Here is a 15,124-nt window from a genome sequence, read left to right on the forward strand (position 1 = left end):
ACACACACACACACACACACGTATATATTAAGGAAAAAAATATAGATTTACATGTAAAATATTTATATATATAATAAAATTATATACAAGTGAAAAAATATATATGTGTGTGTGTGTGTGTGTGTGTGTGTGTATTTATATATACATAATAAATATACACAGTACGCACACATATAGTATGCAAACATATACTTTGATTTTTAATCGATTAATCGCAACTAATTGCTTTGCAGCTCTACTCATTTATTATATAATTTGTACATTTTGAACACAAAAAAGTTACAGACTGCAGCTAATTTTGTGTATTTTGTTGTTTTTATTAGTTTTTAACCAATGAGAAAAAAGCATGAAGTATTTTATCATCAGAAAAGTATGCACTTCAGGTTCAAGATTTTGTTTTACAATAAACTTTAATAAAAATAAATGTGAAAGATATACATTTATAAGCTGTATAATTTTAACAAAACAGTTTATTTTATTAGTTTTTATTGAAATATATTTAATTAGTTCATAAAAAGCTTTAGTTTATTTCGTTTTAGCTATTTTAGTGCTTTAGCTTCGATTATTTCAGTTTAGTTTATTTAATTCCAAGTAATGACACTTTGTAATGGTTTTAGTTTTAGTGTAGTTTAACAATAACAGTTTATCCATAACCTGGATCACCTAGATCCCCTACTGATGTAAGTTACTAAACTATTACATCATTATTGTTTCTTTTTTGTTTTTATAATTTTACAAAGCCCTCATATAGCCCTAAATAGGTCAAAAATAAATCCAGGCATATGTTATGCTTCAAGAAAAACCAAAATAGATATTGGCTAAAAATTTCCAAGGAAGTCGTAGTTTGGAGAAGTGTTGTAACACCTCAAGCATTTCCTTGACATGTCATTTGTTTGGCTATGCTACCTGACCTGACTGGAGGCAGATGCGAAAACCAAACATCGCGAGAACTCCCCATCGAAGCATGTGCTGTCGGTGTAAACTCTCGTGAGATCTTCTCTCCGTCTCTCCGTGTCCAAAATCGGCTGGTGTCAGCTCTCAAGGTAATCCAGATACGTTCAATTGTTGTTTTTGCTTTAAAACGAACCGCTTCAGAGTGCTTCTGACTGGTTGAAATGTTGTTTGTACATTTGGGGAAACATGACAGCGCGTTTTATATTGCTGTTGGACATAGAAAGGCGTCAGGCCTTCCGCGAGGCACGTACCGTCTCTCTATCTCTCTAAATGAATGAAGATCTGTATCCCAGATGATGTGCTGCTGCCTTACGCCTCTTCAGACATTATGACTGCTCGTATTACGCTCGGGTTTTAATTCACACCGGGTTTTTTTTTCTTTTCTTTTTTTGCGTGATCTTGCATAAGAACAATTTCATCCATCTGCTTCGTGCCAAACGCCTCTCTTCACGGAGAAACTCCGATCTTTGTATCCTACGCCGACATTGTCAAAGGGTCGTAGGCCTTTACTAGCTCCAACAGACCGGCAATAATCTAAATAATTAACTTACAGCCATATTAATGTTTTTAAAGACCGTCGTATTAGATGTCAGAGGTATTTCGTTGTATCGTGACTACATTGTTGGGGTCTCTTGCACGGGTTTGAGAGAGCCTGGTTTGTCGAAACATTCAGAAGCAAGGAAGCCTTTAAAATACGAGAAGGTCTGTTATAAAAAGGGTTGGAAGTAGTATTCGTGATGTGTTTTGTATGAAAGGGGGTTTGCTGGAGGTGGGTCGGGGCGTCAGCACCATGGACAGCTCAGCCGGCTTCAGACCCCTGCAGCTTCCGTACAGCAGCATTATCAGATTGCTAATTATCATAACCACTATCTCATATTGCATGTGTATTAAGTATAGTTTATTGCTGCTGGTTATGTATGTTTACATGTATTACCTTTTGTCTTGATTTTATGTAAGCGAAGGCTCAGTTTCATATTTTTTCTTCTGTCAATATATATGTTTATATTTCTTTTAAGGCATGTTTTGCTACACTAAAGCTGTTGAACATTGTGGCATGGATAAATGATACAGTTTAACACACTTTGACAATTACAGCATAGCCTAAAAGCAGGGCATTGTGATACTAAGTTTTACAATGTGGACGTTCAGCAAAGTTTAATTTTTAAAACATAAAAACAAGTCATGAAACATCAAATATGTAAAATGTAAAATCCAATTTTTTAAAATTACAACAGTTCAGACATTTTAGAACATAACATTATATGAAATATGTGACCCTGGACCACAAAACCAGTCTTAAGTAGCACAGGTATATTTGTAGCAGTAGCCAAACATAAATTGAATGGGTCAAAATTATAAATTTTTCTTTTATGCCAAAAATCATTAGGATATTAGATAAAGAACGTGTTCAATGAAGATATTTTGTAAATTTCCTACCGTAAATATATCAAAACTTAATTTTTGATTAGTAATATGCATTGCTAAGAACTTAATTTGGACAACTTTAAAGGCGATTTTTCTCAATATTTCCACCCTAAGATTCCAGATTTTTAAATATTTGTATCTTGGCCAAATATTGTCCTATCCTAACAAACCATATGTCAATGGAAAGCTTTTTTAGTCAGTTTTTGATGTTGATGATGATGATGATGATGACCCTTATTACTGGTTTTGTAGTCTAGGGTCACATATATGAAAAATAATCTGAATCATGAACACATAGTTCAACATTTAAAGGTTGTATCAGCGATTTCTAGCCTGAAACATAAAGCGTCAAATTCAGCTGACCTTTCATCACGATCCGCTCGCTGCCTGCCCCATAAATTGTCTGTGAAAAAACCGCGTCTCTCTGGTCAGCCTAGGGTCCAAGATATGCCAAAAAACAATCGGCACTACCAACCTTTCCACACATAAACAAACATTGTTCCAACCAATCAGCGTCAGGGGTTTGGTGTTGTGGACTTTCCTACTGGTGCTGGGATGTGAGGGAGGCGGAGCGAACACATTCGACCCTAGGCTGACCAGAGAGACGCGGTTTTTTCACAGACAATTTATGGGGCAGGCAGCGAGCGGATCGTGAAGAAAGGTCAGCTGAAATTGACACTTTATGTTTTAGGCTAGAAATCACTGATACAACCTTTAAGTTAAAATCTAAATAGGTGTCAATAATATGGATTTAAGTTTTACAATGTGGACATTCAGCAAAGTTTAATTTTTTAAACACAAAATGAAACATTGTCATGAAACATCAAATATGTCAAATGTAAAATCAAATTTTTGAAAATTACAACAGTTCAGACATTTGAGAACATAACATTATTTGAAATATGTGACACTGGACCACAAAACCTGTCTTAAGTAGCAAAGGTATATTTGTAGCAATAGCCAAACATAGAAATAAATTACTGATATTTTGCAAATTTCATTTGGACAACTTCAAAGGCGATTTTTCTCAATGTATAGATTTTTTGCACCCTTAGATTCCAGATGTTCAAATAGTTGTATCGCAGCCAAATATTTTCCTATCCCAACAAACCATATGTCAATGGAAAGCTTATTTATTCAGATTTCAGATGATGTATGAATCTCATTTTTTTAATGACCCTTATGACTGCTTTTGTGGTCCAGGGTCACATACATGAAAAAGAATCTGAATCATGAACACATAGTTCAACATTTCAGTTATGTGTCAATAATGTGGGTTTGTTGTGCTTTGTTTTATCCTGGATTTGTTTAGCCAACAGTTATAGCACAAATATGATTATTTATTAATTGAAGGACAAAATTGACCAAAAATATTCTAATTTAAAGGAACAGTTCACCAAATAAATTACATTTGCTTATATTTACTCTCCCTCAGGCCATTCAAGATGTATATGAGTTTGTGTCTTTATCTGTATATGTGGGAGAAATTTAGCATTACATCACTTGCTCACTAATGGATCCTCTGTAGTGAATGGGTGCCGTCAGAATGAGAGTCCAAACTGTTGATAAAAACATCACAATAATCCACAAGTAATCCACATGACTCCAGACAACAACCATTTATTGCATTTGTAATAAACAAATCCATCAAGACATTTTTAACTTAAAACCATTGCTTCCAGCTAAAATACAAGTCCATAATTCATAATAACACTTTATCCAGTGAAAAAGTTAATTTACCGTTTTCCTCTCACATCAAATTCCACTGAAAATCCGTCTTGAATGGTTTGCACTGTGCATATTTCTCTTCTGATTCAGAGAAGACAACTTTTTCACTGGAGAAAGCAGTATTAAGGATCAAGGATTCAATGGTTTAAAGTTAAAAACATACTGATGTTTCCCCCCATTACAAATGCACAGCTTTTTGCTTCCCAAGACATTGATGGAATAGAGTTGTGTGGATTACTTGTGGATTATTGTGATGTTTTTATCAGCTGTTCGGACTCAAATTCTGACGCACACATTCACTGCAGGGGATCCATTAGTGTGCAAGAGCAATCTGTTCTGATGAAGAAACAAATGTACTCACCCCCTTGTCATCCAAGATGTTCATGTCTTTCTTTCTTCAGTTGTAAAGAAATGGTGTTTTTTGAGGGAAACATTTCAGGATTTCTCTCCATATAATGGACTTCTATGGTGCCCCCGAGTTTGAACTTCCAAAATGCAGTTTAAATGCAACTTCAAAGGGCTCTAAATCAGCGGTTCCCAACCGGGGGGTCACAACCCACTAGGGGGCCTCAGTGATCCTCCAGGGGGGCCGCGAGATGTCTTAAAATTAATTTAAATATTATCCTATAATTGTTTAATTTCATTAATAATGTGCTAAATGAGAATAATAAAAGCACAGCCTCTCTCGTGTTCTGTGATTGATTGTTTCAGACTCAGAACTCAGAACTCGTAACTGGGAGCATATCGATCTAGAACGAGTTCACGAGTAGTAAATCACGGGTTTGACTGCCATTCCAGTGCACTTTCACGGGTAGAAGGTTGGAATAACACGGGTAACGGGTTGCCTGGAACGCAGCATAAGTCTGCTATTGATTCACAAACTATGCACGCTCTCTGGGCTCTGATCCCTATCGTATTTTTGTCTACTGTAGTTGTCCAAATTAATGTGAGTGTTTTATAATGGATGCATACCCATAGAAGAGGAGTGAGGCTCGGTGTTTATGAGCATCAGGCACGCACTGACAGAGTTCACTGATCCCGTTTTTGTCGAACCTTCACATCGATGTTTTTCAACAGATTAAGAATGTATTTGCTGTATTTTGAATTTGTGTATTAATTTTTAATGGATACAAACAGTAGCTATTCAGTCAGTCAAGTTCAAAGGGATATGTTTAGTGGTCTTTTGGTATCTCCCTGTTGTAGGGCAGGTTCACTTATTTAAGAAAAAGTACTCTTAAGTTGTAAAGAATGTCTGAAGTAAAATAATTTTAAAAGTTAGAATTGAGCAGAGGTTTTCTTTAAAGATTCTAAGGTATATTTTAAGTTTGTTTGAATTTTGAGTTTTTTTTATAACATGCAGTAGAAGAATAATAAGGCAAAACAAATGTTTTGGTTAATAAAAAGGTTTAAAAATAAATTCTTTTTTCTTTACTGCGGAAGTACAGTATAAGAAGGAGGGGGGCCCCGAAGTAAAAAAGGTTGGGAACCCCTGCTCTAAATGATCCCAGCCGAGGAAGAAGGGTCTTATCTAGCAAAACGATGGGTTATTTTCTAAAAACATTTACAACTTATATACTTTTTAATCTCAAACACTCATCTTGCCGAGCTAGACAAGACGAGCATTTGAGGTTAAAAAGTATATAAATTGTACAAATTTTTTTCTTTAGAAAATAACCTATCGCTAGATAAGACCCTTCTTTCCTCAGCTGTGTTCGTTTAGAGCACTTTGAAGCTGCATTTTGAAAGTTCAAAATCGGGGGCACCATAGAAGTCCATTATATGGGGAGAAATCCTGAAATGTTTTCTTCAAAAAACATAATTTCCTTACGACTGAAGAAAGAAAGACATGAACATCTTGGATGACAAGGGGGTGAGTACATTATCTGTACATTTTTGTTCTGAAAGTGAACTACTCCTTTAATTTTTGGGTCACCTATTTCTTTCAAAAGTGTTTAAATTAGGTGTTTGAAACAAGCACACAAAGACACACAACACACTCCTAGAGAAAATATAGATTTGTGTAAAAAACCTTATAGTTCCTTAGATATAGTCGCTGTGTGACTAGCCCCAGATTCCCTTAAACAAGTTACATTTCCAATTTACGCTATATACTCTGACATTTATAAATTGGGACGCCACGGTTATCAGGGAATGTGTTCTAAATCTCGGATAACTCCATCTGGGAATGTTCAGGGATGACTAGTGGGGGTTAATGTGAAGGCGGGATACGAGAGGGAAGAACAGATTGCTGTATGGCCTGAAGACATGGCAGGATCATAGCTTCTTCAGTTCAGTGTATGTAGTTGTTAACATTTTTGTAGCTTGTACACATAAAGCATACTAGTGAAGCTCAGAAATGTATATTCACACCCAGAAGCGTCATGCTCATTCAATCCACCCACTCAGGATTATGAGACTTGCAACTTCCAAATGCATCTGATAATCAGTTGCGTGATTACAGTGGGTGAAAGAATCTTTGACTGAACTGTTCATATTGCACAGATCATCATTTACATGTTACAGTTGAATCACACCTTATATAGATCATTTGCTGCAATATTTGTATCTAAAGGGTGCATATTTGTACCTTAAAGGTATGTATAATTTCCTAAAAAACGACATATTACCTAAAAGGAACAAAAATGACCTTTTGAAGAAGCCCTAGTGACAGCTTTTTTAAATATACATAAATATACATACATACCTACATTACTGTTTATTTGTTTTGAATTTTTGAGATTTTCTAATGTTTATCAAGGCTGCCTTTTTTGATTGAATATACAGTGAAAAAGTAGTATTGTGAAATATTATTTCAGTTTGAAATTATTGTTTTCTATTGTAATGTATTTTAAAACGTAATGGCAAAGCTGAATTTTCAGCATTACTCCAGTCTTCTTACAGTCATTTTAATATGATTTGATATAACATTTTTAATTATTATTTTCAATGTTAAAAAAGGTTTTTCTTAATATTTTGAATCAATCTGTAATGCATTTTTTCCAGGATTCTTTGATGAATTGAAAGTTCAAAGGAAAAGCATTTCTTTGAAATAGCATTTTTTGTAACATTATAAATGTCTTTCACTGTTACCTTTGATTAATTTTATGTCCTTGCTGAATAAAAGTGCACATTTGATAACTGTGAGAATAACATTTCATTTTCTTTTTCCCTTTCCAGGACTCTAGATTATTTTTCTCAGCTTTATAACCTTATTTCTCGAGGCTTTCAGTCTTTTACCTCAGTGGATTGGTCCACACTAAGGACTCACAGCTTTCTGGATTGTGATTGGCCGGACGAAGCAAAACATTGAATCATGGGGAATATTTTTGGCAATCTGCTGAAGAGTCTGATAGGGAAGAAAGAGATGAGAATTCTGATGGTTGGATTAGATGCTGCTGGTAAAACCACCATCCTTTACAAACTGAAGCTTGGAGAGATTGTGACCACCATCCCAACCATTGGTAAAATCTTCCTCTTTCTTTATGGCATTGTTGACTTTTCACAATACTATTATACAGGTATCTGTACATCCTTAGGCAGAATTAAACTTTTTGAATTCGAAGATCAGGGTAAATTTAACTTATTTTGTCTTCTGGGAAACGTATCTTTGTAGCTTCTGAAGGACAGTACTAAATGAAAAAATATGATATTTATGCAAAATTTGAAAAATGTACACATCTTCATTCCGTTCAAAAGTTTACACCCCTGCCTCTTAGTGCATGGTTTTTCCTTCTGAAGCATCAGTGAGCGTTTGAACCTTCTGTAATAGTTGCATATGAGTCCTTCAATTGTCCTCATTGTGAAAAGATGGATCTCAAAACAGTCATTATTGGAAAGGGTTCAAATACACAAAAAATGCTGAAAAACCAAATAATTTGTGGGACCTGAAAGATTTTTCTAAACAAAAAAAAAAAACATTCAGGCAACAACACAGTATTAAGAAGTGTATGTAAACTTTTGAACATTTTTTTTTCTTGTGGACTATATGTAAACGTCTTTTATGTGAAATATATCATTCAGGTCAGTACTAAATAAAAAATAACATGCATTTTGTATGATCCATCTTATTTTGGTAAAATAACTAACATTTTGCAGATTCTGCAAGGTGTATGTAAACTTTAGACCTCTACTGTATATCTAGAGCCGTTATATTTTTACAGTTGCTGTCAGATGAATGTACAGTAACTGAATTTTGCTATGATTCTGGGTCACAGTGTAAGTTTGTGATGTTTTTGTTTGTGTTGTAAGGCTTTAACGTGGAGACAGTGGAGTACAAGAACATCAGCTTCACTGTGTGGGATGTGGGTGGTCAGGATAAAATCAGACCACTCTGGAGACACTACTTTCAAAATACACAGGGTGAGTTACACATACACTCAGCTTCTCCCACTAAAACACAAGCTGTATTGAGTTGTCGGTGTAAATGATTGTAATTTGGTGTGTCTGTGTGGTTTGTGTTGTGTTCAGTGAGCACACACTGCATTTACACTACTGTGCCTGCATAGCCACCTTGTAAACATCAGTAAAGCAAGGTTATTATAGTTAACTAAAATGAAAACCATAAAAAATAAAGATTAAAAACACTATTTTATTTCAGTAACATATTTTAATGCACTAGTAGCTAAGGCAACATTTCTCATTTTCATTTAGTTTAACTTGATGCATTAATATAACTAAAACTCAAATAAATAAATCAAAAACTATAAAGTAATACTTTAAAAAAAACTAAGAAGACAAAATCACATTACTAAAACATTAACTAAAATTTAATTAAAACAGAAAATATTACTAAATAGGGTTGCAAAAGGGGGAAAATTTTCCAGAAAATTCCCAAGGTTTTCAAAAATTCCTGACATTTTCCAAAAGTTTCCAAAAATTCCAGTAAATATCCCAAAATTTTGGAAAGTTTCAGAACTTTTCCAGATGTTTTCCGCTTTTTTGCAGCTGTAATACTTATGGAGTTAGTATGAAAATTAGCCCATCAAGGCATCCTAGGTGTATGTGACTTTTTTTTCAGTCGAATCCAATCGGAGTTATATTAAAAATGTGGATAAAAAAAAGTCCTGTCTCTTCCAAGCTTTATAATTGCAATGGGTGGGTATTTCTGTTCAACGGTCCAAAAGAGGTCCAATAAAATGCATCCATCCATAATAAGATGCTCCACTTGGCAATGCGTTTTTGTAAGAAAAATATCCCTATAATCACTTTTCTCTAGCGTGCACTAACTGTTGCTTTCTATTATGGATGGATGCACTTTATTCGACTTTTTGTGGGTTGTTGAACAGAGACACTCGCCATCTGCATTATAAAGCTCTTCTCTCTCTTCTTTTTTTATTTCTGCTCTTTCCTTTTCTTCTAATTATTATTATTATTATTATTATTATTATTATTATTATTATTACTGTTATTTGTCCTCTTCCTGATTTCCCAACCTCCCCTCACCTCTTCATTACTATCATTAATATTATTACTTATACTTTTGTTATCATTACTATTATTACTGTTCTGATTTGTCCTTCTGTTATCTTATCATTATTATCAAGTATTTATACCATAGTCATTATTCAAGTTGCTGATGTAGTAGTAGTAGTAGCAGTTATCGTAGAAGTAGAGATTGTAGTAGTAGTTGTGGTTGTTGAAGTAGTAGTTGTAGTAGTAGACTTTGTAGTAGTAGTAGTAGTATTAGTAGTCACTCCTTACCACTGATTGATTTCTTTATATTTATGTTTTATTTATATCTATGTTATTTGTTTTCATATACTGACTTATACATGTTTATGTATGTATGTTTATTTGCATATATATCTTCCTTTTTTTCCCTCTATCTCTTGTTTTCCAAAGTATGTACTGTTACATGTCCACCTTTACATGCACACATGCACACACGCACACACGCACACACACAAACGCACGCATCTGTCAGTTCCTGACTGTATTGGTTTTGTTTTGCCTGTCTGTTTTTTTTGTTTGTTTGTTTATTTGTTTTCCCTGTTTGTGATCCCAATTTATGTACATCTTGCATATTCTAAAAAAAAAAAAAATATATATATATATATATATATATATATATATATATATATATAAAGCTCTTGGAGGAGCCAGAACAATTTTTAATATAACTTTGTTTGGATTCGACTCAAAGAATAAAGTCATATACACCTAGGATGCCTTGAGGGTGAGTAAATCATGGGATAATTTTCATTTTTGGGTGAACTAACCCTTTAAAACTATAATAGAGTCTCAATGATAGTGGAATAACATTGGTTAACATGTCCACATCTTATTGCAAAATAACTCAATAGACAGTATTCATAAATGAAAAATGTTATTTTTAATCACAACATTGCATAGCTGAATCCAATCTGTGTATTTTTTGTGTTGTGTTTATGTTTGTTGCTTGTTGAATCCTAATACGTCTCTATTCTTTATCTCTGCTCATTTTTCTTACCTTAGGTCTTATCTTCGTGGTTGACAGCAACGATCGGGAGAGAGTTAACGAGGCGCGGGAGGAGTTAATGAGGATGCTTGCAGAAGACGAATTGCGTGATGCTGTCCTTCTTGTCTTTGCAAACAAACAGGTACTGTGATTTTTATTTTATTTAAGCATCCCTACTACTTGGCAGATTACAAAATATATACTACTAGTCAAAAGTTTTTGAACAGTAAGATTTGTAATGTTTTTAAAATAAGTCTCTTCTGCTCGTCAAGCCTGCATTTATTTAATCAAAAGTACAGCAGAAACAGTAAAAATGTGAAATATTTTTACTATTTAAAATAACTGTTTTCTATTTGAATATATTTTAAAATGAAATTTATTTCTGTGATTTGAAATCTGAATTTTTAGCATCCTTGCTAACAGTGTTGTTTTCGTCAACGATGACGATGACGAAATCATTTCGTTGACGCCACTTTTTTTCATGACGATAACGAGACGATGACGAGATAAAAATGGCTCGTTGATGACTAAAACATGACGAGACGTGTGTGAGTTTTCCTGGACGAGACGAGAATAGACGAAAATGTTAGTGGGTGGTCCGTCAGACGTTTAAAATGCATGACATTTCTGCTTATTGTGCATGCCAATTAAAACTTAAAAAGTATCTGACGCTATGGCAAGCCGTTTTAGCATTAAATACTCTTTGCTATACTAGTATGGCAAGCCGTTTTAGCATTCCATCCTTGTTTGTCTTTTATGTTCTAAAACATTCCTTCATTATTGTAATTATTGGTGAAAATAGTCGATCCGGAAGCTCACATTGTGTTGAACTATAGATCTGCTATTTTCAGAACTTATAAGTGACACTACCCAACAGCAAAATACTTACTGACCTACATTAATTTGTTAAAAGACTACTTTTTCCCCCTTTTTTTGACTAAAACTAGACTAAAACCTTTTTGACTTTTCGTCGACTAAAATTGGACTAAAACTATCACATATAGAAGGGACTAAAATTTGACTAAAACTAAGAAGCATTTTAGTCCAAAAGACTAAGACTAAGACTAAATCTAAGATGGTTGTCAAAAACAACACTGCTTGCTAAATAAAAGTAATAATTTCTATATTTTCTTTCCCAAAAAAATTATACTGACTCCAAGCTTTTAGATGGTAGTATATAATGTAACAAAAGCTTTTTATTTCAGAGAATTTCAGGAATGATCTTTGGATATTTTGATTCATCAAAGAATCCTGAATTAAATATTGATAATAATAATCATAAAAATGATTATTTTTAGAAAAATGTGAAAATGTAGCTTTGATCACAGGAATAAATTACATTTTGAAATATATTCAAATAGAAAACAGTTATTTTAAATAGTAAAAATATTTCAACATTTTACTGCTTCTTCTATATTTTGGATCAGATAAATGCAGGTTTGGTGAGCAGAAGAGACTTCTTTAAAAAAAAAAAAAACATTTAAAATCTTGCTGTTCAAAAACTTTGACTGGTGGTAGAGTATGTCCTAAAAATAATTAAATATTGTAATATTTTATACTGCCATTTAAAAGATTGGGGTCTTTATTTTCAGATAGTAACACTTTTGTTCAGCGGATGCATTAAAATAATCAGAAGTGACAGTAAATACTTTTACATTGTCACAAACCAAATAACCCAGAAAACATAATGATAAATGTTTCTTAAGCAGCAAATCAGCACATTAGACTGATTTCTGAAGGATCGTGTGACACTGAAGACTGGAGTAATGATGCTGAAAATTCAGCTTTGCATCACAGGAATAAATTACATTTGAAAATATATTAAAACAGAAAGATTTCAACAGCATTTTTGATCAAATAAATTCAGCCTCTTTTTTCAAAAACATGAAAAAATCTTACCAATCTCAAACCTTTTGAACATTAGTGTATTCATTATTTGCAGAAAAGTTTATTTATCCATCAATGGACAGTCCATAATCTATTGCATGTAATTTGTCTGCTAGATTGTGTATTTCTTTCAGAATGAAACATCTGTTGTTTTATTCCTCCCTGATTCCAGGATCTGCCAAACGCTATGAATGCAGCTGAGATCACAGACAAACTCGGCCTCCATTCGCTCCGCCATCGCAACTGGTATATACAAGCGACCTGTGCGACCAGCGGCGACGGTCTGTACGAAGGGCTCGACTGGCTCGCCAATCAGCTCAAGAACAAAAAGTGAGGGGCGGGATTTGCATCACATGGTCGCCTCTCGCTTTTGGGAAAGGGGTGGGAATAATTTGGCCTTTATGTTTGGTTTCTCTTCGTTTCAATTCACTTTTCATTTGTATTCTGGAAAACACAGTATGTGGTTTATACAGCCTTCTATGCTCTGTGTAGATCATCCGTATGTATGCACGCACACGCATTCACACGCAGATCAACACGCATCTCATTTCCTCTGTTGACTTTTCCATTTCAACGTACGAACAGTGTCAGTTTCTAGCAGATTTCATCGTCTCTCTCTCTCTCCCTCACTCACTCGCTCACGTGTTTACAATCAGTGATCAGTGTTGTCCTCGACTGCCATGAAAAAGATCGTTGGGTCCGAGCGTGCTCGTGTATTATGTAATATGCTTATGTATTTCCTCGTATTGTCCAGATGCGATTATGATGCAGTTTGCCTCCTCACGCACACAATATCCACAGTCTGCCATCCTGGCGGTTCGTGATTGCGGTAGAAACCCTGCTGTGTTTTGCATGGCTCTTTCTCTCGGTGTTGTGTCGTGGTGTAGTAGAGGTTAGATCTGCATGTGTGTGTTTAGTCACACGGAGCTGGTTGGTGTTGCATGCCGCTGTACTAGAATGGAGAACGCTGTAGAAACCAATGTCGCTTGTCACACATCCCTCGCCTGAATTGTGAGTCAAATGTGGTGCTGTTGGGTAGTCCACCTTTATTCGCATTAGTGTTGTCACGATAGCAAAATTTTGATATGATACCTGACTAAAATATCTCGATACTACTACTGAACCAGTACTACAATTCAATTCAATTCAATTTAAGTTTATTTATTATATTGCTTTTCAATATACAACAGAAACGACAGTGTAAATAAATAATAGATTATCCAAATGGAAATTATAATTATTTTATCTATTTTAAAAAAAGCATTTCATCCCCCCTAATAAAAAATAAGAAAATAATAAAAATCACATACCAGTGCCATTATGTAGAGATCTTTGCAATTTTGATTGCAATTGAATTTTTAAGAGCTAAAAGGATCAGGCCAAATCTTATTTCATGATATAGTAATTTTATTTCACAATAACAATTTATATCATGATATAGTGGATTTTTGTTATTTTATCTTTGTTATTAATAATAAGAACATAAATGCAGATAACAAATTAAAGGACAAATACAATAAAGCAAAGACACAAATTAAATAAATAGGGCCCTATGAAATTTGTTTATTTTCAAATTTGTTTTCATTTCTCTGGAGTCCTTTTTTTCAGTTTAGAATTTTCCAGACTGGTTACATTAAAAATATTAATCAAAAAGTATGTCTAATTAATCAAAATCATGAAACCTACACAGTTTAACAGCAATTTCTTGAAAGTTTGACAAAAATATCATTTTAAGGCCCTATAAATACGTTTTATTATTTTTCTCAAATTCAGTTTTATTTTGATCCAACTCTGAATCTATTTGCTATTCAATTTCATTAAACTTTAATAATGAAAAGCATGTCTAATTAATTACTAAAGATTAGATTTGATTTAATTAGAATTATTCATTATTTGTTTCTTTTCTGAAATACTGTCTTGTGTATTTACAATTTTCTTGTAAATAAATTCTGGTAAATATTTTTCTGGTAAATATTTCTTAAATAGAGTTTTATTAATATTTATATTAGTAGTAGTAGTAGTACTGTTATTACATTAAGTAATATTTTTGTCAAGTTAAACCTGAACTTTTGTTCTGATGGGTCGCTGCCTTTACGTTTCTGTTTGTATATGATATAAGATTTAGTGTTGCCAAGTCTGCGGTTTTCCCGCGGAATTGGGCTACTTTAACACTGTTGCCGTGGGTGGTTTTTCATGTCCGCGGGTTGAAACGACCCCAATAATGTTATCTTTATCCTCTGGAATGCGAACTGTACCGGGGGAACCCCTCCAAAATCCCATTGGGCTAGTTTTGAGTAGCAATTGGGCGGGATTTGTTGTGAAAACCTGGCAACCCTGATGAGAATGTTTTTTTTTTTTTTAAGTACCAGTAAAATGCTCATGAACTGACTCTCACAGCAGTTCTAGAGATTATGTTTATGTGTTCATGTACTCATATATTGAGACGGCAGAGGCTGAAAACAACACAAGCATCACAGGCAAAATACGTGATATTCCGTGTTATACAGTAAATTCTGTTTGTATAACTGAATCCCGCGATTCCGTCGACGTTTTCCACCTCGCTTCAATCATAGGACCTTAAAGGTGCCATAGAATGGAAAACTGAATTTACCTTGGCATAGTTAAATAATAACAGTTCAGTACATGTACATGACATACCATGAGTCTCAAACACCATCGTTTCCTCCTTCTTAT

At 34.0% G+C, this 15,124-nt stretch overlaps 1 protein-coding gene across 1 annotated transcript; it reads left to right on the plus strand.

The window, feature by feature from the left end:
- The first annotated feature begins 923 nt into the window (after window positions 1–923).
- Window positions 924–14,898, plus strand: arf3b (ADP-ribosylation factor 3b). The gene is made up of 5 exons (XM_073851217.1): window positions 924–1,043; window positions 7,285–7,568; window positions 8,356–8,466; window positions 10,561–10,685; window positions 12,603–14,898. The coding sequence occupies exons 2-5, from the start codon at window positions 7,421–7,423 to the stop codon at window positions 12,762–12,764; spliced, it is 546 nt and encodes a 181-aa protein (XP_073707318.1). The 5' UTR covers window positions 924–1,043; window positions 7,285–7,420; the 3' UTR covers window positions 12,765–14,898.
- The last annotated feature ends 226 nt before the right edge of the window (window positions 14,899–15,124 follow it).

The sequence above is a fragment of the Garra rufa genome, chromosome 12 (genome assembly GCF_049309525.1).
Source record: "Garra rufa chromosome 12, GarRuf1.0, whole genome shotgun sequence".
Taxonomy (NCBI): Eukaryota; Metazoa; Chordata; class Actinopteri; order Cypriniformes; family Cyprinidae; genus Garra; species Garra rufa.

Coding starts and splice junctions, on each gene's coding strand:
- arf3b (XM_073851217.1), top strand. CDS start 7,421: ATGGGGAATATTTTTGGCAATCTGCTGAAGAGTCTGATAGGGAAGAAA. Junction 7,569..8,355: donor GACCACCATCCCAACCATTG/GTAAAATCTTCC, acceptor TTGTGTTGTAAG/GCTTTAACGTGGAGACAGTG. Junction 8,467..10,560: donor CTACTTTCAAAATACACAGG/GTGAGTTACACA, acceptor TTCTTACCTTAG/GTCTTATCTTCGTGGTTGAC.